The 27,608-nt window shown below is 34.7% G+C and overlaps 3 protein-coding genes across 4 annotated transcripts; all 3 read right to left on the bottom strand.

Annotated features, from left to right (window-relative positions):
* Positions 1-193: 193 nt before the first annotated feature.
* On the bottom strand, positions 194-8,694 carry LOC115985375 (alpha-glucan phosphorylase, H isozyme). Its single transcript, XM_031108320.1, has 16 exons — positions 8,446-8,694; positions 8,052-8,292; positions 7,020-7,199; positions 6,337-6,513; positions 6,174-6,259; positions 5,651-5,840; positions 5,180-5,272; positions 4,513-4,697; positions 4,257-4,374; positions 4,014-4,142; positions 3,424-3,642; positions 3,059-3,262; positions 2,797-2,955; positions 1,691-1,954; positions 1,101-1,291; positions 194-332 (listed from the first exon to the last, which is right to left on the bottom strand). Exons 2-16 carry the CDS (start codon positions 8,259-8,261, stop codon positions 206-208), a joined length of 2,532 nt encoding a protein of 843 aa, XP_030964180.1. The 5' UTR covers positions 8,262-8,292; positions 8,446-8,694; the 3' UTR covers positions 194-205.
* Positions 8,695-10,051: 1,357 nt separating this feature from the next.
* Positions 10,052-16,803, bottom strand: LOC115985366 (calmodulin-binding receptor-like cytoplasmic kinase 1). The gene is made up of 6 exons (XM_031108312.1): positions 16,440-16,803; positions 15,668-15,897; positions 15,299-15,467; positions 14,641-14,730; positions 13,998-14,296; positions 10,052-10,495 (listed from the first exon to the last, which is right to left on the bottom strand). The coding sequence occupies exons 1-6, from the start codon at positions 16,696-16,698 to the stop codon at positions 10,178-10,180; spliced, it is 1,365 nt and encodes a 454-aa protein (XP_030964172.1). The 5' UTR covers positions 16,699-16,803; the 3' UTR covers positions 10,052-10,177.
* A 2,703-nt stretch (positions 16,804-19,506) lies between these two features.
* LOC115985356 (probable anion transporter 4, chloroplastic) lies at positions 19,507-24,969 on the bottom strand. 2 transcript variants are annotated; one of them, XM_031108307.1, is made up of 9 exons: positions 24,415-24,969; positions 23,429-23,655; positions 22,880-23,246; positions 22,399-22,443; positions 22,154-22,300; positions 21,371-21,508; positions 21,246-21,279; positions 20,271-20,450; positions 19,507-19,885 (listed from the first exon to the last, which is right to left on the bottom strand). In XM_031108307.1, exons 1-9 carry the CDS (start codon positions 24,859-24,861, stop codon positions 19,878-19,880), a joined length of 1,593 nt encoding a protein of 530 aa, XP_030964167.1. In that variant the 5' UTR covers positions 24,862-24,969; the 3' UTR covers positions 19,507-19,877. The 2 variants fall into 2 exon arrangements, with proteins under 2 accessions (XP_030964167.1, XP_030964163.1); XM_031108303.1 differs by lacking the exon at positions 19,507-19,885 and having other exon boundaries at positions 20,014-20,450.
* Positions 24,970-27,608: the final 2,639 nt, after the last annotated feature.

Raw genomic sequence — 27,608 nt, 5'->3', positions numbered from 1 at the left:
ACATGATAAAGCAATTCGTAAAACAAATGTTTTTTTTTTAAAAGTAAAACAACAATATGGTGTATTTAATTGGCAAGCACCGGGTGACTTATGTCTCTTATTGGTTCCTTCCTGTACTTATTTCTTATGCACATCATTACATATTCTTATTCCTTATGCACATTAGATTATATGTGGACAGGAACCAACAGAACTGCTGTTGCAATTATGGTACACGGCATTCCTCTATGTTCCAGATTTCTTTGGCATACTGAGCAATTGTCCGGTCACTGCTGAATTTGCCACTCCCGGCGGTGCTTAGTATAGACATCTTTAGCCATCTTTTCCTATCCCTGCAGGCAAATATGTATTGTAACATATATTATGACCCACCACACTATGGAAGAGCTAACTTTGAAGCTTATCTAGAACCAGAATCAGCTTAATTTGTTAAATAAGGATCAAACTTATAGTTAACGTGATGGATCCACAACACTATGCTTTGGCCGTGTTCTATATTCTCAGTTCTATCATTAGCATATCATTTTAAGAGACTCAGTTGAAAAATGAATGCAAATAATCAATCGTTGTATGCAATATTATATCCAGGGGAAAATCTATAGCTCAGGTGATATAGATTAAATCTCACGATTCCCTCATCTACAGATACAATTAATAATGTGCAGAGTCCCTGATATGGTACTTGGGTGTATTATAGGTGCATTGTTAGTTCCAATGACTACACAGGCATGCGATTTCCAGGAAGGGTTCGTGCTTTTGGCTCGGCTCATGCTCAACTCTTGAGCTTTGCTTGATTAGGCTGGTGAGGGGGCTGTCTAAGCATCCTAGTTTGAGTAGTTCATCATTATTTTTACCGTTCAGCAAATTGGATGAAGTTCACATATTTTATCTAAACCAACAAATGGTAGCTTCTTAGTTTAACAACCCAGACAAAGGTTGTAGTTCTAGACTACAGATGAGCTTGACTTATTTAGGCTGGTGCCTGGTGGAGCTGTCTAACTACGAAGCTTAAGCTGACATGTTAACAAGTCTAAGTTACAGTCTAGTAGGTCTAGTAGCATGCAGAGTGATGATAAAATTTAGGGGTGCTGATATCTTACTTGTAAGCTTCATCTACTCTAGCCTGAGCATCCATGTAGCTTGGAAAGTCTTGACCGACAAGAAAATAATCACCACGACCATAACCAGAGTTCCCCTCTAGAGAGTCAAGGAGTGGGTTGAAATCATAGCTTCCAAATGCTCCGCTTCTAATAAACTCCTTAGCCTCCTCAAACCGAGGGTCTGGTTTGAACTGTGTGATTCATAATAAAAGCCAATTTAGATCAAGAAAATATCACAGCTCACTATTAAACCAAAATATTCAAATAGAAACAGGAAGATAAATAGTAGAATTGTAGGAAAATTATTATAAGAAAAAACCATTCTGTCATGAAATAATGTGCAATTCCTGTGGTAATTATCTGATTATGGAACTCAGCCTATCATAAGTTTGGCTTTACTTAACCATAGTAACGCTTTGCTTGAATCTATATCAATTAGGCTTTGGCAAGTCTTTCAGCCACTCTAAGCTCTGAAGCACTAATGCCATTTCTCTAATAGTATGAGATATAAAAATTTGTGTGACAACTTGCCTTTTTAAAGATAAAACCCTTTTTTTAAACCAAATTTAAAGAAATTGCAAACTTTGTACCTTTCCATTCTCTCTTTCCTTGCGCAGCCTAGGGACTTCATCTGCTGTTGCACCAAATAGGAAAAAGTTCTCCTCCCCAATTTCCTCCCTGATTTCTACATTAGCCCCATCCAGTGTACCTATAATGAGGCAACCATTGAGTGCAAATTTCATGTTGCTTGTGCCGCTTGCCTCCATGCCTGCAGTGCTAATATGCTGTGACAGCTCACTTCCTGGAATAAGTATTTCTGCTACAGATACATTGTAATTTGGTACAAAAACTACCTGGAAAATGTTGCCAGTTATGAGCAGATTAGTTTAGAATAGACCTTGATAGCAATGTGTATGTATAAATAGACACCTATACAACATGCAGAACATAATAAGAAAGATTATAATATTAAATTAAGTGACATATGGCATGCCAAAATTTTTGACAGCAACATAGGTCTTAAAATGTCTGATATTGCTTTACAAGGAATGCTCATTTATAGTTAAATTTTCACGTTAATTGACTTTCGCTGAGTTCTAAAATCCCAATGGAGAAGGTATTTGCTAATTTTCCAAAAGGAAAATAAAGAAGAAGAAGAAAAAAAAAGGCGAGAATGAAGTGTACTGCATGCTGCTTCTATGCCATACACAGGTAAGGAGAAAGAATATTAAGGGTTGTGAAAATCTGAGAGCATACTACACTTATTAGTATTATATAGATTCTATACTCTACTTTCCAAATAAACCATTTGATCAAAAACATTCAACGAGGATCTTAACACCCCATGCCTTGCATTGATATCAATGATCATTTTGACTATGAATGAGTAAGAAGCATCATAAGCATACCTTTAAGCAGGTTCATAACAAATCTCTCTCTCTTTCTCTCTCACACACACAAATGGAAAAATGAAAAAAAAAAAAAAAATGCATGGCAGACCAACCCCTTCCAAAACATCTAAGCAGTAATTTTGGAGCCATAGAAATGCTTATACATAGCAATCCCATCAACAGAAGGACCAAACCCTTTTTCCTAGACAATGCTAGGAATGAGCATAATCTGTATGTTTTAACCATCCTTGTCAACAGTGCGGGAATGATGATTTTATATGGAAATCAAATTTAAATAAAATTACCTTCAAGTAGCTATTGACCTCAGGATCATTGTTGACAACAGCACCAACATCATTCACCAGCTTGACTATTCTTTTAGCATTTGTATATGTTGCAAATGCCTTTCCACCAATCATGATGGTGCGTGAAGTTGTCTTTTTCCGCTCTTCAGCGCTCATCTCCTATCATATTCAGTTTCAAGAAAGTTCTCAAAGATGGTACAAGAATTATGCTAAATCAAGGATGATAACTACATTCTAATTAATCATGAGATGTCTTTTATACCTTTAAGTTCTTGTATCTATAAATTGCTCCCAGAATATTCAGCAACTGTCTCTTATATTCATGGATCCTCTTGACTTGTATGTCAAATAGACTATTTGGGTCAATGCTAACCCCTGTGACCCGTTCTATGTACTCTGCCAAACGCTGCTTATTAGCCATCTTGGCAGAGGCCCATTCAGCTTGGAGGTCCGCATTGTTGGCAAACTATTGGAGAAAGCATTAGTAATAAGTATGAAATCTTTGTGATTGGTAAATAGCACCCGCACCCAGTGGTTCTTTAACCCATGACCTCACTCTCTATCGCATTATTGTGGGAGTGGGTAGTGCCATTTCAAACATTTCTAAAATATATATTTTAAACATACCTGTCGAAGACCTGTGAGGAGGTCAAGGTTGATAATCCATTCTTCAGTTTTTAACCATTTGGTTATTATGCTACTGAGCTCAGGACTGCAGAATCGGAGCCATCGGCGAGGAGTAATGCCATTAGTTTTATTTTGGAACTTTGTTGGCCATAGAGAAACATAGTCTGCAAATAACTCAGACTTCAAGATATCACTATGTAACTGGGCCACACCATTTACCTACAAAGAGACAGACAACAAAAGATTACTAAAATTCAAATAAATTCAATGCTTAAATAAATAGAAGCAGATGGGGTTTCCACAAAAAAGGGGAAAGAAATAGAGAAAATAAAATCAAAAGATAAAGCATCTGAGTAATATTAACCAATAAAAAGTGTCTCCAAATGTGATAAAAACAAGACTTATTTGGACAATCTCAAGGGTGCAAAGACATTGCAGCTTTTGGCAGTACTATCATACATGGATGACACTTAGACAAGATGTATGAATAATCCTAAATACCAATAGTTCTGTAGAAAACTAAAAGACTCTGCCAAGTAAGCTACATGAGATGCTCTCTATGCAGATTTTCCCAAGAATAGACCTCTTACCGTATGTGCAGACACCACACATAAATTTGCCATCCGCACAACTGGCTTTTGGGGATCGTTATCCAAAATGCACATGCTAGGAAGCTTACTTTCAAGGTCAGGTCGTGCCTTATGTATCATTGCAATGAACTGCATGACATATACAATTTGATACTTAAAACTCAAATACTATATACATGAAACATCATAGATATATATATAGGGGGGGAAGATAGGGGAAGAAGAAATGGGTAAGGAATATACTCTCTTGTCTATTTCTCCTATAATCTCCATATGGCGAGGAAGAAGCTTCCACATCACAGCTTGTGACCATTTCTCAAGTGCTTCAGGAAGCACTGTGTGATTAGTGTAGGCAACAGTCCTGGTTCAATCATTAATGTATGAAATTGAGCTACTAAAAAATGCACAGCTAAAACATGCCGAGAGACCAATAAAGAAAGAATGTTCTTCTGCAACACCCTCAGTGAAAATGCTCTAACAAACATAAAACACAATGCACCTTGTTGTGATATCCCAAGCTTCATCCCATCCAAGTCCTTCCTCATCCATTAGTAATCGCATCAGCTCTGGGATTGCAAGTGTAGGATGAGTATCATTCATTTGTACTGCAACCTTGCTAGGAAACTCAGACCATTGCCGTGATCCCTTCCCTAGTTTCCTCTCCTTAAATCTGAATATAATGTCCTGCAATTGGTCCCATGATTAGAGCCAAAGATGGTAAAAATTGCATAGTGGAAAAACAACTGTACATGGCTTTTTATCAGTGAATGAAAGGAAAATTAACTTGAAATAATTACAATAACCAACAAACAAAGTGTTAAGTACTCGAATTAGGGCATCCATAATGCAAGACGACTGTACATTATTTCAATAGATCCCATAGAAGCATAATTTCAGTGTGATGACCTCCCTTGGTTCTTATATTTAAGAGAGTTAAGGATACTGCATTATGCATCCTCATGCACTGACCTTCATACGATTGGTTTGCAATTTTCCCTTACATTAAATGGTTTTTTTTGTGCTTCTAGATTACATCACTGGAAGAAGTATTCTATGATATATGAGAATTTAGTACCACATCAGCATATTCTAAGTGAGAAAGTCATACTGAAAGAAAGAATGAAAAAAAAAAGGGCAAAAATAAAAAAGATAAGGAATTAGACAACCTGAAGTGATGCACTACATAGAAAGAATTGTTGTTTCAGCCGTAAGAGCTTTCCATTTTCTTTAGTATCCCCAGGATATAGAACTGCACAAATCTGCAAATGCACCATTTTGTTCAATTTTTTTCAGGAAAAAATCAACATGAATACGCAAACATATGTAATTGTATAAAAGTGAGTTCACCAGAATATTATCTAGTTAGATATCCGGTAATAGGCATAAATTTAATAAATAGAAAACCAAAATTTTTAGCAAGATGAGAAAGTTAATTATGAAATTTATTTTTTCATAAACTGAATGGTGCCTATTCTTTGATTCAAGGGGTAGGTCCACAAATGCTTGGCAGACTACTCTTTTCATTAAAAAGAATAACCATTAATCAATTCTCCTGATCACTATAGTATGTTTGTGCAACTACCTCTTCCTTGGCTGAGTAACCATATCTTTCATGGTTACAGTAATTGATAACCAACCTGTTGAGCATGAGAATGAAGTTCTGCAGCAGATTCATATTGTGAATCATTAAATTGGAATAGGTCAAAATCCTCAGCGCAAGCTTTTGCTTCCCAGAGGCGAAGACTAATGGTGTTCTTAGTTTTGTATCCTGGAATTGGCACATCATAAGCCAAAGCTTGCACCACCTCTCCACCAACCCAATTTCGGCTGTAATACACAGGGAAGCATTATCAGTGGTCTTGGTTTGAAATGGCACATTATTAATGAGAAGGTAAAAATATATTGATCCTCCTAAAAATTCCTTTATATTGTTACGACTAAGTTCTTTGTTCGCTTTTTGGAAAAAAAAAGAAAACAGAAAAAATAAAAAGAAGAGTACTATAAAAAATTGAAGTAAGAACTTCCACCTTTAGATCGTGCACATGTATTTTGGTATGTCCCAAAAAAGAAGCAAGAAATTTAAATTGGGATGACAGGGAATATTAAGTACCACATAGTGAATATATAAAACTAAATGACAGATCTTCAATTGGCACTTACGATCCATTGGGATTAACCTCAACAGAACCAAAGAATCTGACAGGATATATTATGTCATGCCTAACAACTTCCCAAGGACTAAACTTCTGCATAATTTCCACAAACATCATTAGTGTTCCATAAATAACACAGTATTTGACAGACATTTTGGGTGAAATCAAACCTCAAGCCAATCCTCGGCAATTTCTTCTTGGCCTTCCTTGGTGATCCGCTGCTTGAATAGCCCATATTTGTATCTCAAACCATACCCCCATGCAGGCAAACTTAATGTTGCCATTGAGTCTAGAAAACATGAAGCAAGCCTTCCCAGACCACCATTTCCTAGAGCAGCATCTTTCTCCTACAACAAGAAACTGAATAAAACCACTGTCGAGATCCATTTGAAAGTGAAACAAACAAAAATCCAATAAAGTAAAGATAATTAGTTCTTATCAAGAGAATAACAGAATGAGATAGTGGAATCAGATTTATGTTTTTGAATGAGGCACAATGATTATTGACAGCTCATGTCCACTGGGTAGTAGTGCCAGTTTATATACATGGAAAGTGGAATCCATTTTTTTCATGAGGAAAAATATGGACTCAATCTTCATAAGAAAAGTATCAGACAGGGACTTCATTTTTTACACCTAAAAAATTATACATAACTTGACAAGACCAATTGCACATCATTTAACTAACTAGAATTATCATAATTGAACACTTGCGTTAGATTTTGCACAAGTGAAAAGTGTAAAATCCTCCATTTCGTTGATTAGGATATATGGACAAAGGCTCCACAAAACAAGTCTTAAATGACCTTTTTAGACCATGAAAGTTTAGTTACTGGAGAAAAAGGAGGGCTACCTGCTCAGTAATTTCCTCAAGTTCATGTCCCAACTTTTTCAAAGCATCACCGTATGCATCTTGAATGTTAAGATTCCCAATTGCATTGGTTAAAGCTCGTCCTTGAAGAAACTCCATTGACATGTAGTATGTTTGTTTGGGATCAACATTGTGAAAATGACGGTAGGTCTCGTTCCATTGCTGCGACCAACAATGAACAGTAAAAACATTAGTCTAGCTCCGTGAACAATGAAATACAAGTATTCTAATATTTAACTGCTGAGAATGGCACAATCATTATAATAATTCAAAACCATGCACCAACTTGCTTCATTGCTACTTCCCGTGTTTCTTTCATTGAAATTTTGACAGTCTTATTCTGCTAAAAATTCAGACCATCCCTTAATCAAAAGCAGTCGGTCCACATACTAATAGCACTGCAGTTTAATACTCAATGCGCCTATAATTGTACAGACCGCTATTCCTAAAACCATTACAAACTGAACTTAAGATCACCAAGTCATGTATAAATATCTGTAAATAAAAAAAAAAATTCCGTTCATTTTATTTTGTGAATGATCACAACATGTATCCATATTGGTAATAACCTATTAAGCACATTTGTCGCCTATATTGGCATAAGAGAAACAACAAAAAATGCGCATGGATCGAATTGGAGACGAGAATTTCACACTACAATTTTACCAATATTTACGCATAAGGAAGCAAATTAGGTTGTAATTAGCAAGAAATTAAAACTAAATTTAACTTCAATGGTCAAATTAGTTCTTAAGATTCACATTTTGTCAGTTTAGTCCCTCAGTTTGGCAAAATGAATCAATCTGGTCCTTCCGTCCAAATTTGCTGGCAAATGAAGCTGTTTAAACTTTATCTATTAAATTACAAATATTTAAGCAACAGTCGTCTGTTAACAGATGTGGACAGAAGGACTAGATAGACTCATTTTCACTAAGCGAGGGACTAAATTGGGAAAAAGCAAAACCTTAAAGGACTAGTTTGAGTAAATTGAATTGTAGTGATGAGAAATGGTACTTCGATGAGACGATCGCGAACGCTCTCAGCGGTGGCGTAGTAGGCTTGCTCAGGCTCGAACTTGAAAGGCGAGAAATGAGGGCTGAATTGTGCGTGGTAACTGATGTTCGAGGCAATCTCCGATGGCTTCTCCGCCAGTGGATGCGCCACCGCCGGAACTTTATGAGCAGCAGAAATGCCACCGCCATTCTTGTTAGCTTCTTCTGCCATCTCTCAAATAACAATCAACAATCAATCTGTTCTGTATATAAAACAAAGAATCAAACTACTGTACATATAATAATAATGATATAAATACAGTGAAGCGAAGTGAAGTGACGTGAAGTGAGGCTAGTAGAGAAATAAAGAGAGAAGATATTTTTAAAGAGAAATCAGAAAGTAGAAGCAATCTTACGTAAAATCCAAGAGAGAAAGTGAAGGGGAGGAATATGCGAGAGGATACTAATTATATTTAAGGGAAAATGGACAAAGAGAGACGAAAATATCTGAGATTGAAGGAGAAGATGGGTTATGAAGGGAAGGGAAGGGATTGATTTGATTTTGAATGTGAGGATCACAATGATGTTCACATGGAAATTGGAAATTGGACTGGAAGCAAGCGAAGCCAAAAGCCAAAAAGTGTGTGACTGTGTGACTGTGGACTGAGACTGATTGTGGATTTTTTGTATATTTAAAAAAGGAGCGGTGGAGGACACGTGGTCGCTTTCAAGTTTCAACCTGTAGCGCGAACCACGAGAGTGAATCTGAGCCTGAGCCTTAGCTGACGGTTGTTATTTATTGTATATAACTATATATAAAGTGTGTTCGACTTCACGGATACAACTGACTCAGCTGAGATTGAGAGATTCATCTGTAACTGGATGGAACGCGCGATTCATCGAAAACAAACGGTTCTGATCATGGGCCGGACCAGCCTACAGATCTCAATAAAGATTATTAGTACAGGCCAGAATACACGAATTGGGCCTGGCTCTTAACCTCGAGCCCAGCTTTGGCAACAAGGATCTGGACTACGGACTACCCATAAGCCTGGTTAAAACTTAAAATGCTAATTTTTGTTGCATACTGTGAGTTACACTTCTGTACATATTCCAGCTCAAAATACGATTTCAATTATAATTGTGATGTAGTGAAATTGTGTTTTCAGCTATGTGTCCTGCACACACATTGTAATTATTGCTGCTCAAACTTAAAATTCAACATATTAAAAGCCAAATGACTTGTAGCACACCCCTTTGCATCTTCTTTTTTCATATGGGTAAATCTTGGCTACTGTAACTAAAATTTGTGGCCATTTTGTAAAAAGTAGAGTGCCAACTTATATCAAAAAATAAAAACTATTTTATAAAGTTATGGAAAACTATGTACTCCATTATAATCTACAATTATGTACTTGTTCTATCTTCCTTATTAGTTTATATTTGTCTTTATTTACTACTCATAAAAAGAGAACAACTCTTTCTGTAAGAACCAATGTAAGATAACTCTTCTCTACAAAACCTAAGGTTTCTCTTTCTTTGTCACCACCCAACAATCCATTGGGTTTTTTTTAACCCTTTAATTGAAAGTTTGGATTCAATAATTTAGTACTAGCATTGCATGTCTTTCATGTGAAGTGGAGAGTATCCATTTAGTAATGGAGATTTAGTTTTTCATGGATCTGATAATATACATTATGCCACGTCATTTAAAATCTCAACATAATCCCTCTCCTCCCATTCTCCAAAAACAAAGGGGGGAGGGGAACCATGAGATCATCATTCTAAGCTATGATACCATATATGATTTGCAAGAAATCTCAATGAACAAATCTAACTTCTTCAGATCAAACTTTCAAATAGTCCACATTGTACATATGTCTCACTTTCTATTATAATCAAACGGAGGTTGTCTTCTTCCTCATGCTATATCATTAGAAGTAAAAACAATTTGGCATATACATTACATATCCTCTTAGACTCAAAAAGAATGAACAGTCTCTTTGAACTAATAACATTTGATTTTTTTTTTTTTTTTTTTTTTTAAAGCTTGCTTTGCCCCAAGCTAACCTCTAGGTTTATACACAAGAAAAAATTGCAAAGATGCAGGATAACATTGTTTATCTTAAATTCACACTTGCCACTCGATCAGGCAGAATCAAATTTGATGTTCTCACCATCTTCAATACTAAAAGATCCCTGGGCATCTCTCTCAGGAAAGTTTGCAGAACGATGAGAAATAAGAGGAGGAGTAGAAGGAGGAACAAATCTTTCTTTAAAATCTTTTCGTATTTCCCATAATTCCTCAGCACATTCTTTCATGGAAGGTCTTGATTTTCTCAAAGGTGCAAGGCATGTTTGAGCTAATTTGAGTACCTTCTCCACTGTCATGTTTGATGCCGGGCACCTATTCAGCCTTGGATCCATGGCAAGTACAACCTCTCCATCTTTCAATTTCTGAATAGCCTGCAAACATGAATTTGTTTATCTCATTAGGAGCTTCTTTGACATGTCATATATCATAATATTAAGCGAGTCTTTGACATTATAAGAATTTCCATTACTAATTCAGTTATTGTAATAATAAATGTTCGAAGATACAGTGCAACGCTATGCAAGTTTATTCTCCTCATTGACTAACATGGTAAGGCCCTTTTATCCTTCAAAACAAAATGCGTATATATTTTCTGTTGTTTTCATAACTAATGCCATTTGATGTTGTTCATAATAGGAGCTGAAAAAGTATCACTTCCTAACCAACATAAGCTAATAGGTTTAATATTTGAGTTTAAAATGATTATAAAGTAAAACTTAAGTTGTTTGTCAGCGTAAATAGTGAAGAAGCTGCATTAAATGGCTCTCAGTTGATGGCAGAGGATTGGTTGCACCCTTGAGCCAAAAAGATATAGAGAGTATTGAATTTTTTTTTTTTTTTTTTGGAGGTAAGGCTCTGAAGCTTTAGCACAAAACAAATAGAGAGCAGAGACATAATGCTGTGCATTTGAGAAAAAGCTCAGCCATTGTTATTCGAGCATAGAGGGGGTTGATTTTTTGCTTCAGCTATTATTTGAAGCAAACAACAGAGAAGTTTGGGCTGAGGTTGAGCTCTTAAGCTCTGTAACCAAATTTGTGAAGAAAACCAAAAGTGAGATTTTGCTAGTTTATCCCACTTCTCTCTCAATTTGGTTCTTGATCTCATGCATTTGTTCTTGCATCCCCATGATATACCCAATATCCTAAAAGAATCATGCCTAGTGCTTCAGAGAAATACCCATTTTATTAGAACAATCATATTTCATTCCTATGGAGAGTGCTTGAGAAATTGAAATCATAGAGCCAAATATCTAGTGAGGTTCACTGCAGTCAAATCTTCAGGGAGGTTTCTTGGAGTGCCAGAGGTTTTGGCTTGGAGGAATTCAATATATAAGGATTCCAGAGGTTCTGGGACCATCAAAGTAGAAAAGCAAGCGGAGTGTTGGCAGAGGTTGCATAGAATTTAGGCTACAAAGAATTTGTTAATCACTGACTATTGTAACTGTTTCTTATATAGTGGATTTTCTTTGAGAATGTTTGTGTTGCCGTAGTGGTTTTTCCATTGGAAATGTTTTCCTTTCATTTTTCACTTGTAAGTAAATCAGGTATATATATTGTGATACCTGATGATTGTCTCTAAGACACAGGAGCAGGACATATGAAGGGGTAGATCATAGATGAGACTGGTCATGGCAACTATAATGAGTTCATGTGATGAATGTTTCATATGCAATACTAGAAAAAGGTGGATGACAGCAGAGGTTGAATGATGCGACTCCAGTTTTATCTAGGAAGTTCCATGTGACAGATGTCTTCAAAAAGTGACAGGAAAAGTTTGATCTTTTCATCTTGATGATATAATAGTTTAATACGTCAAATGTATTATTATTTTCTTCCGGTAACCAAGACTGTGTCAAACAGATAACCTAGAATTGATCTGGTCATCCTTGAGTTTAGATTTTGTTAAGAGAAGTTTTTTAAACTTGAAAGAAGTCAAAAGTGAAAATTTATAAATAATTCATCATCATGAAGATGAATGCAACTGACAAGCCAGTTTATAATTGCATGAGCAATGGATTGTGACTTACGGGGCATATCCAACCTAACCTAGAATTGATCTGGTCATCCTTGAGTTTAGATTTTGTTAAGAGAAGTTTTTTAAACTTGAAAGAAGTCAAAAGTGAAAATTTATAAATAATTCATCATCATGAAGATGAATGCAACTGACAAGCCAGTTTATAATTGCATGAGCAATGGATTGTGACTTACGGGGCATATCCAACCTAACCTAGAATTGATCTGGTCATCCTTGAGTTTAGATTTTGTTAAGAGAAGTTTTTTAAACTTGAAAGAAGTCAAAAGTGAAAATTTATAAATAATTCATCATCATGAAGATGAATGCAACTGACAAGCCAGTTTATAATTGCATGTGCAATGGATTGTGACTTACGGGGCATATCCAACCTTTGGGCATTATGAATTTAGGCCTTATTTTCAACTTGTAAAAAGTAAAAACAGGATCAAGACTGTAATATGCATTTTCCTGCTTCTAGATTGGTTTCTACCCTCTCTTGCTTTTCCATCTAGGCATCGCTAAACAAACTTCCTATATTTTGTTCTGAATAGAATGCTTTCTTACGATATTTTAGTATTTCCATCAATTCTCTGATTAACCAAGGTACATGTGCAATATATGAAGCAGCAGTTAACACAAAAAACACAAACTACTAGTACTGCATATTGATTATACAAAGTGAAATCATATATTATATCATAAAAAGTGTGTCCAGTTATACATGCATGCATGTATAAACCAAGGTGTGTCTTACATGCTGTGATTGCACCAAATGGATGCCCTCTCTCTTTTTCTTTATATTTTTTTTTTTCATTTTTTTTTATCCTTTCAATTATGTGCCACACTATGAGTATATTAAAATTATTAACAAAGTTTGTTCTTGTTAAATTACCGATTATCCCAAAAGTTTAAACTGTTAGGAAATGGTGAATTAGGTAGAGTAAAACCAAGGATCAAACTTAGGATCTCCTGCTCTGATACCATGTTAAATTATTGATTATTCCAAAAACTTAAACTGTTAGGAAATGGTGAATTTAATCACTTAACCATAAGTCTAATAGTTCTAAATGAAACTCTATAGTTAATGTTTAAGGAAGTGAAAAGATATTACTTCCATTAGAATTATATTACCAAAAGTTTCTAAAAATTAAAAGAGTTTTCATTATTTATTTAATAATCTACCAGGTGTCTCAATGAAAGAAATACATGTCATATGATGTGCATTTGCTATATAGTGCACTATAAGTAAAAATTAATTATTAAATAATTTCTCTAAGTAAAACACTACTACAAAACTTTCAAGAAATTTAAGATATACTTCATTTAAAACTTAATTATCAAAAGTTTTGAGAAATTTAAAAAATTCCAGTATTTTTTTGGAAGTTATTTAATAGTTTTATTATAATTTTTGGTTTTGACAAAAACTCAGTCTTACACATTGTGCTTTACAGTGTAATTTAAGGCAATATTTTTTGTTTCATTTTTATTATCCATTTTATTGTTCAATTTAAATTTTGTTATTGAATTATTTTATTAAATTTACATATAGTTTTTATTATGCATGGTACAAAATCAGTAGTATCAACTATCATATCTACTTATATGTGACTTTAAACATTATATGGTCCTAATTAAATTATTTTCAACTCTTAAAATCAAATGACTAGGCATGGCTTTGGATTTTGTACTTAAATAAAGAAAAATAAAAAAGGCATGGCTTGCATTGTGTTCAAAGCAATAGTTATGCTGTAACTAATTCATTAGATACTTGGAAATTTGGCACATCTTGATGCAAATAAGGCTACTTCAGAAAATTACTAGGTAGTATTTGTAGTATTTCTGGGATGACAGAATACTTACCCATCTTATTGTTACTCGCTCAAGCGATGGTCTCTTTGATTCAATGGGTTGTCTTCCAGTCATCATTTCTACAAGCAATACACCAAAGGAGTAAACATCACTCTTGTCAGTGAGTTGATTTGTCCTGAGGTAGTCAGGATCCAAGTAGCCTACTGTTCCTTTGATTTGAGTTGAAACATGACTTGTATCAGGATCTTTTGCAGCCAATTTTGCAAACCCGAAGTCTGCCACTTTGGCACGCAGTTTCTCTGTTATGAGGATGTTTGACGCTTTAATATCTCTGTGGATTATTGGATGATCTGTTAATTACATGAAAGAAGTTCAGATCTTCATGTGCTGTCACCAAAAAAGAAAAGAAAAAAGGTCTCGCAAAGAGTTTTGTTGTTGACTAAGGAGTACACTTCTCAAAAGGCCTACATTTTACTTTTAAATGATTCTTTATTTTTCAAAATGTAACAAGTGGAAAATTCCCAAGGATTTAATTGTTTGGATCTGTATATTATAAGTCCATAAACTGGTATCAGATGGAGAGTAAAATTACTAAACTCTTAGACATCTTTGCACTATTTCATGAGTATGAAGTTGCTTAATGTTAATTTTTGGAGCTTAAGTGGCCCAAGTTTCAACTAAGTTCTATGCATACCTGTGTACATGTGAAGGTAGGTAATTGCATGGGCTATATCTATTGCAATCTCCAGCCGCTCTGCTGTTTCAAGTCCGTTTCCCAGTTTACCTGCATAAAAAGATGATTAATCTTTTCATTTTCTTTTCCTAGTTAACATTTCAGCTGTTAATTGAGCAACTGCACTTTCTGCTCATAGGTAAACAGTTCAAGTAATTGTTACAAAAAAAAAAAAAAAAAAAAAGCTTCCTCAATGAAGACGGTCTCTGATTTCTAACCTAACCATCATAAGATCCAACCAAATACTCAAGTATCTGATTCTAAATTTGCAGTTGGAAGTGAATTGGAGTTTCGGCATTGAGAGTGAAGCCAAAACTTTATCACATGATTCTCTTCTTACAGGAAACAAAGATTTTCCAGTCAATACGAATGAAAGAAAGAGCTAGTTCTTTAGTCTAGAATCATACTCTTAGAATGAATTTTCTTTCATTTCTTATCCTCATTTGATTTATACTGTTCATCTGCTTCATGGAATTGGACAAAAGCTCAACAGGAATTAGTTGTGAACTATTTAGTTTTTCACATACAGCACACATGTATACTTGACTTCTGCTTATGTTTTCCTTGATTTTACTCACAATTATCCTTCAGAGTTATAAATAGTTGTTGCTTGACTTACCATCTAAATGTTCCCGAAGTGTTCCGTTGCTGATGTATTCAACCAGAATCATCTGCTCATCTCCATGCTCCAGATATCCATATAACCTTACCAAATTTAGATGCTCAATCATTGACAAGGTAAGTATTTCATTCTTGAACTCCAATGATAAACGCTTGTCATACTTGTTCTGCACATATTTTCAAGTTGTTATGCACACCAATGGCAAATGACCTATATTTATACTTCTAATACATTTTTGTCCCTTAATCACATCAAATCATTAGCTTTAAACATGACAATTCAAGTGATATTTTATAGTTAGTTTTTACATTGTATCTAGTATTACAACATTATCAATCAAAGGCACCACTATTAATCTTAGTATACCTGTTTCATGCGCTTTATTGCAACTAGTCTTCCATCTTTGAGCCTCCCCTTGTACACTGTTCCAAACGCACCTTCCCCAATTTTATTAGCTGGAGAGAAATTTTCAGTTGCCTTAAAAATCTCTTCCAAGGAGAAATTTCCAACCTGGCCATTGGAAAAAACAGACGAACAATTTGAAGTAGAGGATGCGTATGTTGATGAACTTATAAGGCTGCTTTCTGAAGAGAAATCTGTTGAAACAGCAGAGCATAGGAAATACGAGTGAATTGGTGCCCATTTACAAGAGTTATTATTAGTTAAGAAATTCTGGCTTCTTTAATAATGGTAATGCTTTCATTCTAGTTTCATGAATTGACAAGACTGTTATAACAATGATTAAATAATTAAATATACTATTTTCCAACCGTTTAAGCTTTGGGACAAATAGAAATATATCATATTAAGATCCTCTCGACTTGAAATTGATCCATTTTTTTATTCTAATTATATATTTGAACAAATCTAAAGGTGCATCCAGTACTGCTTCATTAAACTTTCAAATAACGTGACACTTTGTACACGGTCAGATCCAACAAATAAATTCATCATGGTATAAGAGTAGGTAATCTGAGTTCGAACTTGACTCTATAAAATACTGGTGCTGAAGTTGTAACTTGTATATAAAGCTGTACAGGAGGTGTTGTTTTTACCAATGTAGATGACTATGTGTATGAGATGTTTCCCTGAAGATCCTATACCATAATTTAGAACAAAATGAAATCAGAAAACTCACAGGAAGTCCCTCTTACTGGAGCTGTATTTCTGCCGGAATCAGGTTTAAGAATCTCTTCTGGGTGGTTTTGCTTTCTCCTCCTGAAAAGAAGTTTGGTGAAAACTCCAGCTACTTTTTTGGCTGCACCTTTGACATAATCCAAGACAGAGCTGTGAGTTGTATGATTGTGCTTGTTTGTGTAACCATGTTGCAGGTTCAAGTTTTGCCTTCTTTGGTTTGAGGGTGAGGGAAAGTTAAGGTGGCTTGGAGTTCTCTTCATCTGTAGAGAAAATGGACTTTTGGATCTTTGTGAGTTGTGAGTTTGATCAAATCATTTCCCCAAGATTTGAGCTGGAATGGTCTCTCTTGCTGTCTTGGTTGGTTGCTCATATTTAATGTGAGTGAGACTGGTTCAAGCAACTCATGACATGGTGGTTATTTACTCGTTCATAATTTTACAGTAACGTTGAAATGTAAACTATGACATGGCCGCACGACAGAATTCTAAATTATTAAATTTTGAATTAATCAATGAAGTTAAACTTCTGAATTCGTCCTGGTTTCTGTAGTTGAAGGTTCCAATTTTGGCGGGCTGACTTTGATGACACTAAAGAGAATGTCAAAGTTGGTGGATTGGGATGCATTTGCGCTATGGGCTGGGCTGGTTTGTACGACTGTACATTATAAGCCCATTGTAATAAACATTAAACAATATATGTGGATAACTAGATCAACGCGGGAAAGACAATGTCATCACATGTGCAAATGGGTTTTTATTTTGCTTTTGCACTTTTGCTTACAAGAGTCAAGAAGCGGGTGAGGAATTTGATTCCAGGTTGTCCCTTGTCCCCCATGAGGGGCACCCGAATATCACTGAGTTATGAATTCTTAGCATACACTAGAATAAATAACTAAATGAAACTTTGTTGTTGAGTGACATAATTAAAATTATTTAACTATCTTTAAATAGACAACATTGTTTGTGTTTTATTGGTCAATGTAACAAGATATTTGAATTTAATTAACTAACCTAATATACTGCACCTAAAGTATTGAATCTAATTTTTTTTTAATTGTTATGAACATGAATATAATAATAACTTATTTTAATTGTTATGAACATGAATGAATATAATAGTTAACTTATTACCTCTCAAAGAATTAATGCTTTGAGGGACCTAGACGGTAAAAAAGATGTAAACGCTTCTTTAGGTGAATCAAGCACTTCAACCTAAAACGCTTCTTTAGGGTTTTTTTTCTTTTGTTTTGGAAAGCTTCTTTAGATTAGGTGAATTAAGCATTTCAATCTGAAGAGCTGTAAACGAGCTGTAAACGCTTAGGTTAGGTGAGTTGAGCAATAGCCTAACTTCGAATCCATCCAGAATCCAGTGATTTCAAGCCATGGAAGTTTCAAGCAATGGGAAACAGGCACAAGTTTGCGTTGAACCAATTTCACACTGTCGGGACAATGAGGGTTTGAATTCAAGACCTATTATTCCACACCAAAACCCCACCCGTGAGGCTGAGTGGTTGTGCATGTGCTTATTTATTAATTCTTACTTTTAATCTAATAGCCTGACTAAGTCCTTCCTTCATATATCGTAGATCATATGAAGTAAATCATAGCTCGGTGTGTGATATCATGGCGTTGAGCATTGAGCCCCAAAACCTTTAATTCTCTGTTCTTTTCGGTCATTGCTTATGCTTAAAGCCTATACGAAACTTCATTTTCATTCTCCACGAACCTCTTCCCCCTCTTGACAATTTTTAGGAAGAGGGGACTGAAGCCTGTTCTCATCTCATCTTCCCATTTTATGGTTGATCCATGATACCTGACGAAATTAATTTTCCAGAACCAGCCAAGAATTTCGTGGGAGTAAGATGCTTAATAAAATTTTAACCATTATTACTTATTAGCTAAGTGAATCAGGAATAAAATTCTCAATCTCACCAACTCTTGTTGCTTGTCTTTTGGGTTCATCACCTTAAAAGATCGTGAAACACTTTTAAACAAAAATTTCTACGCCTCTTCTGAGAAAGCTGGTTGCAGAGGCGTAGCCAGGATTTTTAACTTGGGGGGGCCGAGTTATAGTATTTATACAATAATCATAATTCATAAATATATTGAATACAAAGTTATCAACTCTAATATATCCATAAATTGTCTAATTCACTATAGACATACATAATATCCAAAAAAAAAAAAAAAAATTGTATGACAATAATCTTTCATAGAGTAAAATTAATCTATTATCATCAAATTATGAATTCTAAATGTTGCTACAGGCATCTTAAATTCTGCCACCATCATCAAATCATTAAAGAACATTTTGCATTTTTAAAAAAAGCATTTGTTGCTACAAGTGTCCTATATTTTAAATTACTAATATCTTTAATATGACACAAGAATTAACTTAAAAGGAACCTTAATTTTTTTTTTTCTCAATTATATAGATGTTACTCACATTAAAGAAAAACAAATTCCACTATTATTTTAAGCAAAATCCACTTTATCATTCATATTATTTATTTTAAAAATATTTTAATGAATTATCCCCCAACATAAACCCACATCCTCACACACTTCCAAGTTCACTACTCTACTATAACAGCAATGAGATGGAAAAAAAAAGGGCTAGATCTGTTTTTACTAGCTGTGAGGGTTTTCAGTTTTGTGTGACTGTGTTGAGATGAGTTTTGTTTTGTTAATATTAACTAAACAGTGAGGCTGGCAGCAATATTGAGGAGAAAAATGCAAAAGGCACGTAGCTTGAGAATGAGAATAAAGAGGAAAATGTAAAAGCTTTGTTTTGAAATGGGCTAACATCTATTCTATTTGTAGAGAGTAGTTCATTGTCCACAAGATTAATTACAAGTCTTTAGATAATTGGGGAGCTCAACAATTCTTTTATTTGATGAGAAGTTTTACTTATTAGACAAAGTTTAAGTCTTCTGAACAAATGGGGGGGCCGGTTATAATTTTTTGAGGGGGCCTATATATTTTTGCCATATATGCTATTGGGAAAATTTAAAATTTTGGGGGGGCCATGGCCCCCCCAAGGAGCAACATGGCTCCGCCCCTGGCTGGTTGAGATGGAGGAAGATCTGACTTCTCCAAATAAATTGAGAAACCTTTATTTGAATATGGGGACAAGCAAGGAAAAATAACTGTGGATGATCCCAGTACAATACCTCCTTGGAAGATCTACATTTGGTAGAATTAAGGGGAAAAAAAGAAGTAAAGAAATTAAGAAAGAAAAAACCCAGATGCACCTGAAACACAGACCCTTGCTACATGACGAGTAAAATCCATCCACTATACATCACTTTGAACCTGCACGCTGCACGCTGCACTCGCCTCCTGCTTGGAGAAAGGGGGATGGGAGGAGGAAAAATCCCACTTTTCAACATTTTTAACCATCCTTCAGGTCCAATCCTTACAGTTGACCATACAAACCATCAACCACCTATGGGGTGTAGCAAGAGTCTTAGGATCTTATCATCTCACAATAGAAACTGTTTAGCAATAATATAATGTAGAGTCCACTAGGAACATAAAAAAACGTGAGTGAGAATTCTTAACTACGCATAAGAAAACTAGAACATAGTGGTAACACATTCTGTTAATGCTGCATTAGTTTTTACATAGAATGTACTTACATATGAGAATATCATGGAATTAAAGTTCTTTCATATATCATCTGAATGCTTTGCCAGTGAAACTATTAATAGTGTCCATAAGATATTATGTTTAAGTAACACTATCCGGAACTAACCAAAACATAAATTTAGAACTCCAGAGGGAAAAATAAGCAAGTTCAAAGAATTGACATAACTAGGTATGAAACAGACCTGTTTCATCAAAATTAACTCTCTCTCCAGTAGAAAACAGGATGTAGAAAAGGGCAGAAAGAAAATATAAGATTGATGTGAGCAACAGAAATCCTTGGAAAGAACCCACCAGCTCAACAAAGAAACCAGTTCCAACTGTCCCAAGAATAGCAGCCAATGTTCCAGCTGTATTCGAAATTCCTAAAACCACAATGAAGTTGTTATCATATATCACACCCTTATAATGCTCAGAGACACTCAATACTTGATTTCTAGTCAGGTTCATATTTTTTGAATATTTAGTCCATCTCTCTATATCTTATATCGAAAGCTCATGCATCAAGGAGGGGAACCTGAGATATTGTCAGTGGAAAAAGCCAAGCAGTACACTTCACTCATGCACAGCATGTAGAAGCTACTCTTTAGTATACGGAATTGAGTTCAAAACAGGGGTGACTCCAGTATAATACCACAACTACAAAGTCTTAAGTCCCATACTTAGATGTGCCTATAGATTCTCAACAGATTAATCAGGGTTGGGCCATATGTATTCTTTTCTGCATACTATCCTATCCAAAATTATACTCTCCATCACATTCTTAATTAACATGACTTTTTTTTACTGTGTTTTTGGAAGCTTTTATTTTGCTGCCAGCTCATTTGCCTAAAGGTCACATAAAAAGTAACTTTAAGCAAATAAGTTGGCTTAGTTGCTTAAAGTCACTTTTGTCTCACCACATATTTTGTTCTCTCTACTTGAATCAAGTCACTTTTTCTTACAATGCATTCAGCCATTTTTATACAATGTTTTTGTACTTCTTCCACAGAGTGGAATTTTTAGAATATGTAATTTTACACTATCAAGAAGTTTTCAAAGGAAGTGTGATTCTGTAACAAAGCCTTTCAAAAGAATAGATTAGATCACATGTGAAGAACAGAAAAAGAATACATTAGATCAAACAAATTAGATATTGATGAGGTATAAGATAAAAGTACCATGCAGTACACCAGAATATTGTGGAGCGATCTCCTGATAAAAAATAGTCATAGTGGAAGGTTAGAGGGAAGTGAAACATCCATTCTAGCTTAAAATTAAAATTAAGAGTATTCACTGCATCAACCTGAAGATTCACAAGAAAGCCAGAATGACTGAAAGATTTTAGTCCAACAGCTAAAGTAAGCCAAGCAGAAGCGATTGATGGACTTTTTGCTGAAATTAAACCAATAAGAGCGATCCCAGGACCAACAAAACCTATTGACTGCAGAGAAGAAGCAGATTTAATATAATTTAACACAAAGTAAGGAAAAAATGGGCACTGGTTAATATACACAAAAGATAAAATAGAAAGATGAAATATGCCATCAACAACCAATTTTCCATCTTCAGTATCACTAGAAACGAAAAAAAGAAAAAGAAAGGCAACCATAACCAAGAAAGATATTGATGTTGCAACATGCCCATTTGTCCATTTCATTAGCCGTGACCAGAAATTTAATTCATTAGCCGTGACTAGAAATTTAATTCATGTTGAAGAAAATAAGTATTCAGGAAAGTTCCCTTCTAAAAGAAGTTCTAGTTTCACAGACTCGCTTCCATTATATAGTAACTTGATTTTGATCAATATAAACTTTGGATCACAAAAGTTTTCCACATCACGAGCTTAATTTACCATGCAACTCATATATATATATATATATATATATAAGATCTTACGAGAGAAATTAATTACTTTTTGATATTAGCTTCTTCATTTTGATCTAATTTTCAAAGAAATACCAGTAGATATTACTTACTCCCTTGATTTCTTAATCAGATTAAAAGCAAGAACCTTTCAAATTAAGCATAAGAGTGAAAACTGACCCTGGATTGCAAATTAAAGTAAGGATACAGAAAAATGCTGCACCTGAAAGATCTTGCGAGTTAAAGTGACACTTGTACCACTTTGTATCAACATATCTGACCACATACCACCAAAGTATCCCATGATAGCCATCACACTCCATGGAACAGCACTAAACCATGCTGCTTGCCTGAGGTCAACGTGATATATCTGCAGATGAAATTGTAGTACATAGTAGGTAACATTCAAATAGGCATTGACCACCCTTAATAAAGAACCATAAATCATAGCCAATTATTTGGACTTACTGAGTTAAAATAAATGGGCATCCAGGAAAGAATAACAAAAAAACCCTGCAGAAAAAAAGAAGAAAGATGAAACTTTGCATAAACACGCATAATCTACAAATAACAGTAATGAGATTGCATAGACATAGGGTGCATAAGAGATAGATGTATGCACAACACAAACACACCCACACACACTCAGCGCTTCCCTCTGCACCTGCTTAAACTAGTACTTCTGGGATTTATTCTACAGATGTTGGGGGAAGAAGTGGAAACAAAGTTGGGACACACCTAAATGAACTTCTTCGCCTTTCTTTGGGCACGTACAATGGGCAGCAATATTAGGAAAAGGCTACTTTTAGGGCTGAGGAGACTCTTATCCAGGGTGGAGAACAATAGCTTCCAGACAATACAATCATACCAAACGACTTATTTAGCATATATTAACAACATTCACAACATGATCCTTAGCAGAAACTAGTGCAAGATATGAATGCATTACCCAGCTATGCATGGCATTTGCAACAATTAGGGACCATGTTGGCAGTTTAGAAAGCAAGCGCCTGAAAGGAGGGATCACTTTTGTTGTCTTAGTTTTATTCTCCGTTGGAAAAGATTTCTGCCCCTTGCCCAATATGTACTCCAATTCATATTTTGATATCTGAGGGTTTCGTTCAGGAGTACTTGATGTTGCAGATAACCATACCAAAACCCACAGAAATCCAGATAATCCAAAAATCACAAACGGTCCAAATATTCCACCTTGTGACATGAGGATCGGAGAAAGTGTGAGTCCTATAGCACTTCCAAGCTGAAAACCAGCCATTGCAAGTCCAACAGCCCTGGCTCGTTCTGTTTTAGGGAACCATCTAAAAGACAAAGTTTAAACTTTTTCAACATTTTAGCTTGACCAACTTCTTAAAACTACCAAAATGGTCTGTTCAGGAACATATTATTTTTTTCTTTTTTATTTTTATTTTTAATAAGTAAATAAACATTGTCAATATATTGTTAATCATTGTGAATAATTCAGTTTGTCAACTATCTATACCTTGAGACCATGTTGTTCATGCAAGGAAGAGCCACTCCTTCAGCGATGCCAAGCAGAGCTCGCATAGCAAGCAGGGCCCACAAAGAAGTCTCAGCGGCCCAGGGAGTTAGAAAAGTTGCTAGCGACCACAAAGCCACACCCCATGCCATGACTACCTTACCTCCGTAATAATCCACAAGAGTTCCTCCAGCTATTGGTGAAATCAGGTAACCCCACAAGAAAGACGACTGCCATAAATGTTTATCAATGAGTCAGGGGCAATTAAAATTTAAAAGAAGAAAAAATGTAATGGAAAAAAATATATATATATATAATAATAATAACTATTCACTTTCAGAACCCATCAGCCAAGTTTGGACATTTAGTTCAATTACTTCATTTTGGAGTTTAATCGGCATGGTAAACTAAAAATTATCTGTTGCAAATTTCATCAACACACATGCTACTTAGTTTTTTTAACCTATCATTGGCATATCATTCATCATAATAATTATAATTCAAGTCCAACGTTAAGCCGCCAACAGCACTGTAGCTCAACTGGCAACTCCTAGTTTTCCAACGGAAATGTTCAAAACCCCCCATTGTAACTATCAACTTTGTTCCCCCCCAAAAAAAACCTAACACTGAAGCCAAGAAACAGAATAAATAAAAATACACACACACAAAAACTAATGTTTCATAATTTGTAGTTACCAATCCAAAATTTTCAATTATTATCTAGATTTTGCGAATTTGAACTTATAGCATCCGCTCGAGGATGATTGCTCTTTATCATTATGCTAAGACGCTTAGGATTCGAACCCAAATCCATTGCTGGACGAGCTAACTAGAACCCACAATAACCAATTCAGTTAATCAGTTCCAACTTATTCTAAACTATTATAGAGACTATATAAAAAAGTTTACACATTTAACATGCAAAAATATAATCGAAATTTCCAATAACGAACGAAATATTAGTTTCTCAGCAACCAAACAGAAACCACCTGAACAATACCAGAGAAGGATCGGCTCCATCCACGAGAGAGCGATAACGGTACAATCGCCACAGACATGACAACTCGGTCGGCATTGCAAAGCGCCAGAGCCAAGCCAAGCATCGCCACCACTTTCACTCTCTCCGAAGTGATGAACTCGGCGAAGCTCGACGGAGGCGGAGTTCCCTCCTCCTCCTCCGGCGACGAATTGAGCCTGGCGGCATCGTCGGAAGAAACCCTAACTCGGGACGAGCGAGGTTGAATTCTGAGCCGAGACGAAGAAGAAATAGTAGGAGGAAGAGGAGTAGTTAAAGAAACGTTTCTGAGGCATGCATGTGAGTTTGGTAATTCGGCGAAACGCGAAGAGTGTTGGAATTTCGGAAACTCGGGTTTGGTTGTTTCATTGAGATGAGTGTTTGAGAAAGCTGTGCGATGAAGAGGTATTGCAATGTTCATGGCGAGTTTTTGGTCTTGAGCCCTCTCTGGGAGAGAGGAACAGAGAAATGCTTTATGTTAGTGCAGGGAAAATTTTAGAACCTTCCTCTCTCACATTTATGACATGGCCCCAATATAAATTTAATGAAAATGATAGTAAATTAGTAATGAAAGAGAGCGATAAACGTGTAATAGATAAGAAGGAGACAGCATAAAGGAAAAATATACTTATTTTTTAGATTAAAAATAGGTATAAAATGTTAATGAGCGCATTTTTTTAACTGTTAGATTTACTTAAATCTAATGGTTGAACCTATCTCATTTAATTGAGTTGTAAATTTATTCAATTTAAGTAATTTGTCGGTAAAAAAATTTGTGGTTAAGTATGTAAATAACTAATTAAAAAAATTCTCACATAAAATATTTATAAATTTTTTTATGTTAAAATTTTTTTTACTAGCAATTTTTTATTAAAAAAATTAGACAAAATACTTGAATTGAAAATTTTGAAATTTATAAGACTCAATTAAAGTAAAGTTAGAGAATTGAAATGAACTTCCGTCAAACTTAGTATGCAATTTGCATTTTATCCTTAATTTTTTTTTTATTTTTTTATAGAGTTTCAACCTATGATGTCCGCTCATAATAATAGTTTTTTATCATCAAACAAAAACCACTAATCAGTTTTTAGTGTAGGCTAGAATTGAACCCCAGATCTCTTATACAATTATTAGAGATTTTAACAGTTGAGCTAACTGGAACCCACTATTCCTTAAAATAATTATGAAGGTTTATTCAAATTTTTTTATTATAAATAATTTGATAATTTTGGGTGGAGGATTTAAAGTTGTTTCTATTAGAAACACTATATATATCGTATACAATATAATAAAAGTTGAGTTTAGATTTCGTGGTTACGCCAAGTAGTTTTACCATATTACCAAAAAAAAAAAAATTAGATTTTAAAAAGAAAACATTTATATATTTTTTTAAAAAAAAATCTAATGCATTTTATATTGCAGTAACGAAGATGTAGTGTAATCTAATTCCTCTTATTTTTTAGTTACTACACTAAAAAAAATGTCTAATGCATCTTAAATAACAGAAATGCATTTTTCATCCCTACATTTTGACCTGATTCTCATTTTGGTCCATAATTTTTATTTTTACCACATTTAGTCCCTATTTTGAAAAATGCCATCCATTTCAATCCATATCGTCAATTCCCTAACAGAAATATTCTACATGACTAAAGGAGTGCACTGTTGGCACTCAGAATGCCTACGTGACCATTAAAATAATAATAATAAATTTTAATTAACATTAAAAAAGTCCATGTCAACTATTAAATAAATAAAAAAACACATTAGAAATTAAAAAAAATTGAAAATTTCTAACATTTTTAAAAATAAAATAAGATAATTAAATCATTTTTTTAAATTCTATTCATTATTTTTTTTTTTTTGGAAGAACATCATCATGTTCAAAACATGACTTATATTCTTAGCAAATTAATCCTTATTTTCTTGTCTTTTTTTTTTTTTTTTTTTTTTTTGCTTTTCATTATTTTATTAAGTATTTTCTTGGCAACCAATCGAATTCTCATTTACAAACCCAAAAAATTCTCACACACTCTAAGGAAAAACTTCAAACCCTAACACTACCTTATCAAACGGGTTCCCCTACCCTTCCAAAACTTTCTTAAACCTTCCTCTTTCTCTCTCTCTTCCAAAACTCTCACAAATATCATTCGAACTCTATGGCCGGCCTCCTTCACTCATCACTGTTGCCACCACCATAATCGGTGCTGGTTCTTTCTTTTCTTTCTTTGACCAACCCTCTTTCTATCTCTCGATTCACTCAAACTCATACCCAAATGGCTCAAACTTAGACCCATGGCTCAAACTTAGACACAAATGGCTCAAGCTCATCCTCTGTAGATTCTATCTTGTAGATCAGTCTCTCTCTCTCTCTCTCTCTCTCTCTCTCTCTCTCTCTCAGATCAGTGTTTTTCTCTCTCAAATTGGTGGGTCTCTGTCATATTGGTGGGTATTTTTCTTTCATCTCTCTATCTCTCAGCTTGGTGGTGGAGATAAATGGTCGTGTATTCTGATGGTGGGTTTGTGGGTTGTGAGTTTTATTGATCTGAGTTTGTGGGTCTGTGATTCTGAAGTCCAGTTCAAGAGAATGTTGGGATTTGGAGGATGGTGGAGATCAGTGGGTTTTCAAGTTGGAGATCAGTGGGTTTATGGGTTCAAATTTCTGGGTATGTAAATCGGTTTTTGGGTTTGATTTTTGGGTTCGATTTTGGTTGGTGTATGTTGATTTCTGGGTTTTGAATTTTGGTGGGTGTATGTTGATTTTTGGATTTTGGTTGGTGTATGGTTATAAAGAAAGTACTAGAAAGACAAAGAAAAGAAAAGAAAATAAGGATTAATTTACTAAAGACGTGAAGAACATGAACATGAACAATCATGGGAAGAACACAAAGAACATAAACACAAACGTGATCTTCCAACAAAATAATGAAAAGAAAAAAAAAGAAAAGAAAGTTTTATGTTAATTATTATTTAAATAATTAAATAATAACTAAAATTTTATTTTATTTTAAAATAATTAAAGAAGAGTAAAAAGAATGACGTCACTTTTTTAAATATTAAAATGCTAATGTGGCATTATTTAAATGATAAATTAAAATTTATTATTATTATTATTTTAATGGCCATGTAGGCGTTTTGAGCAATGTTATGAATACCGTTTCGGACTCC

This window comes from Quercus lobata, chromosome 1, assembly GCF_001633185.2.
Source record: "Quercus lobata isolate SW786 chromosome 1, ValleyOak3.0 Primary Assembly, whole genome shotgun sequence".
Lineage (NCBI taxonomy): Eukaryota > Viridiplantae > Streptophyta > Magnoliopsida > Fagales > Fagaceae > Quercus > Quercus lobata.
The sequence above is the reverse complement of the archived record's forward strand: the minus strand, read 5'-3'. Positions and strand labels throughout refer to the sequence as shown.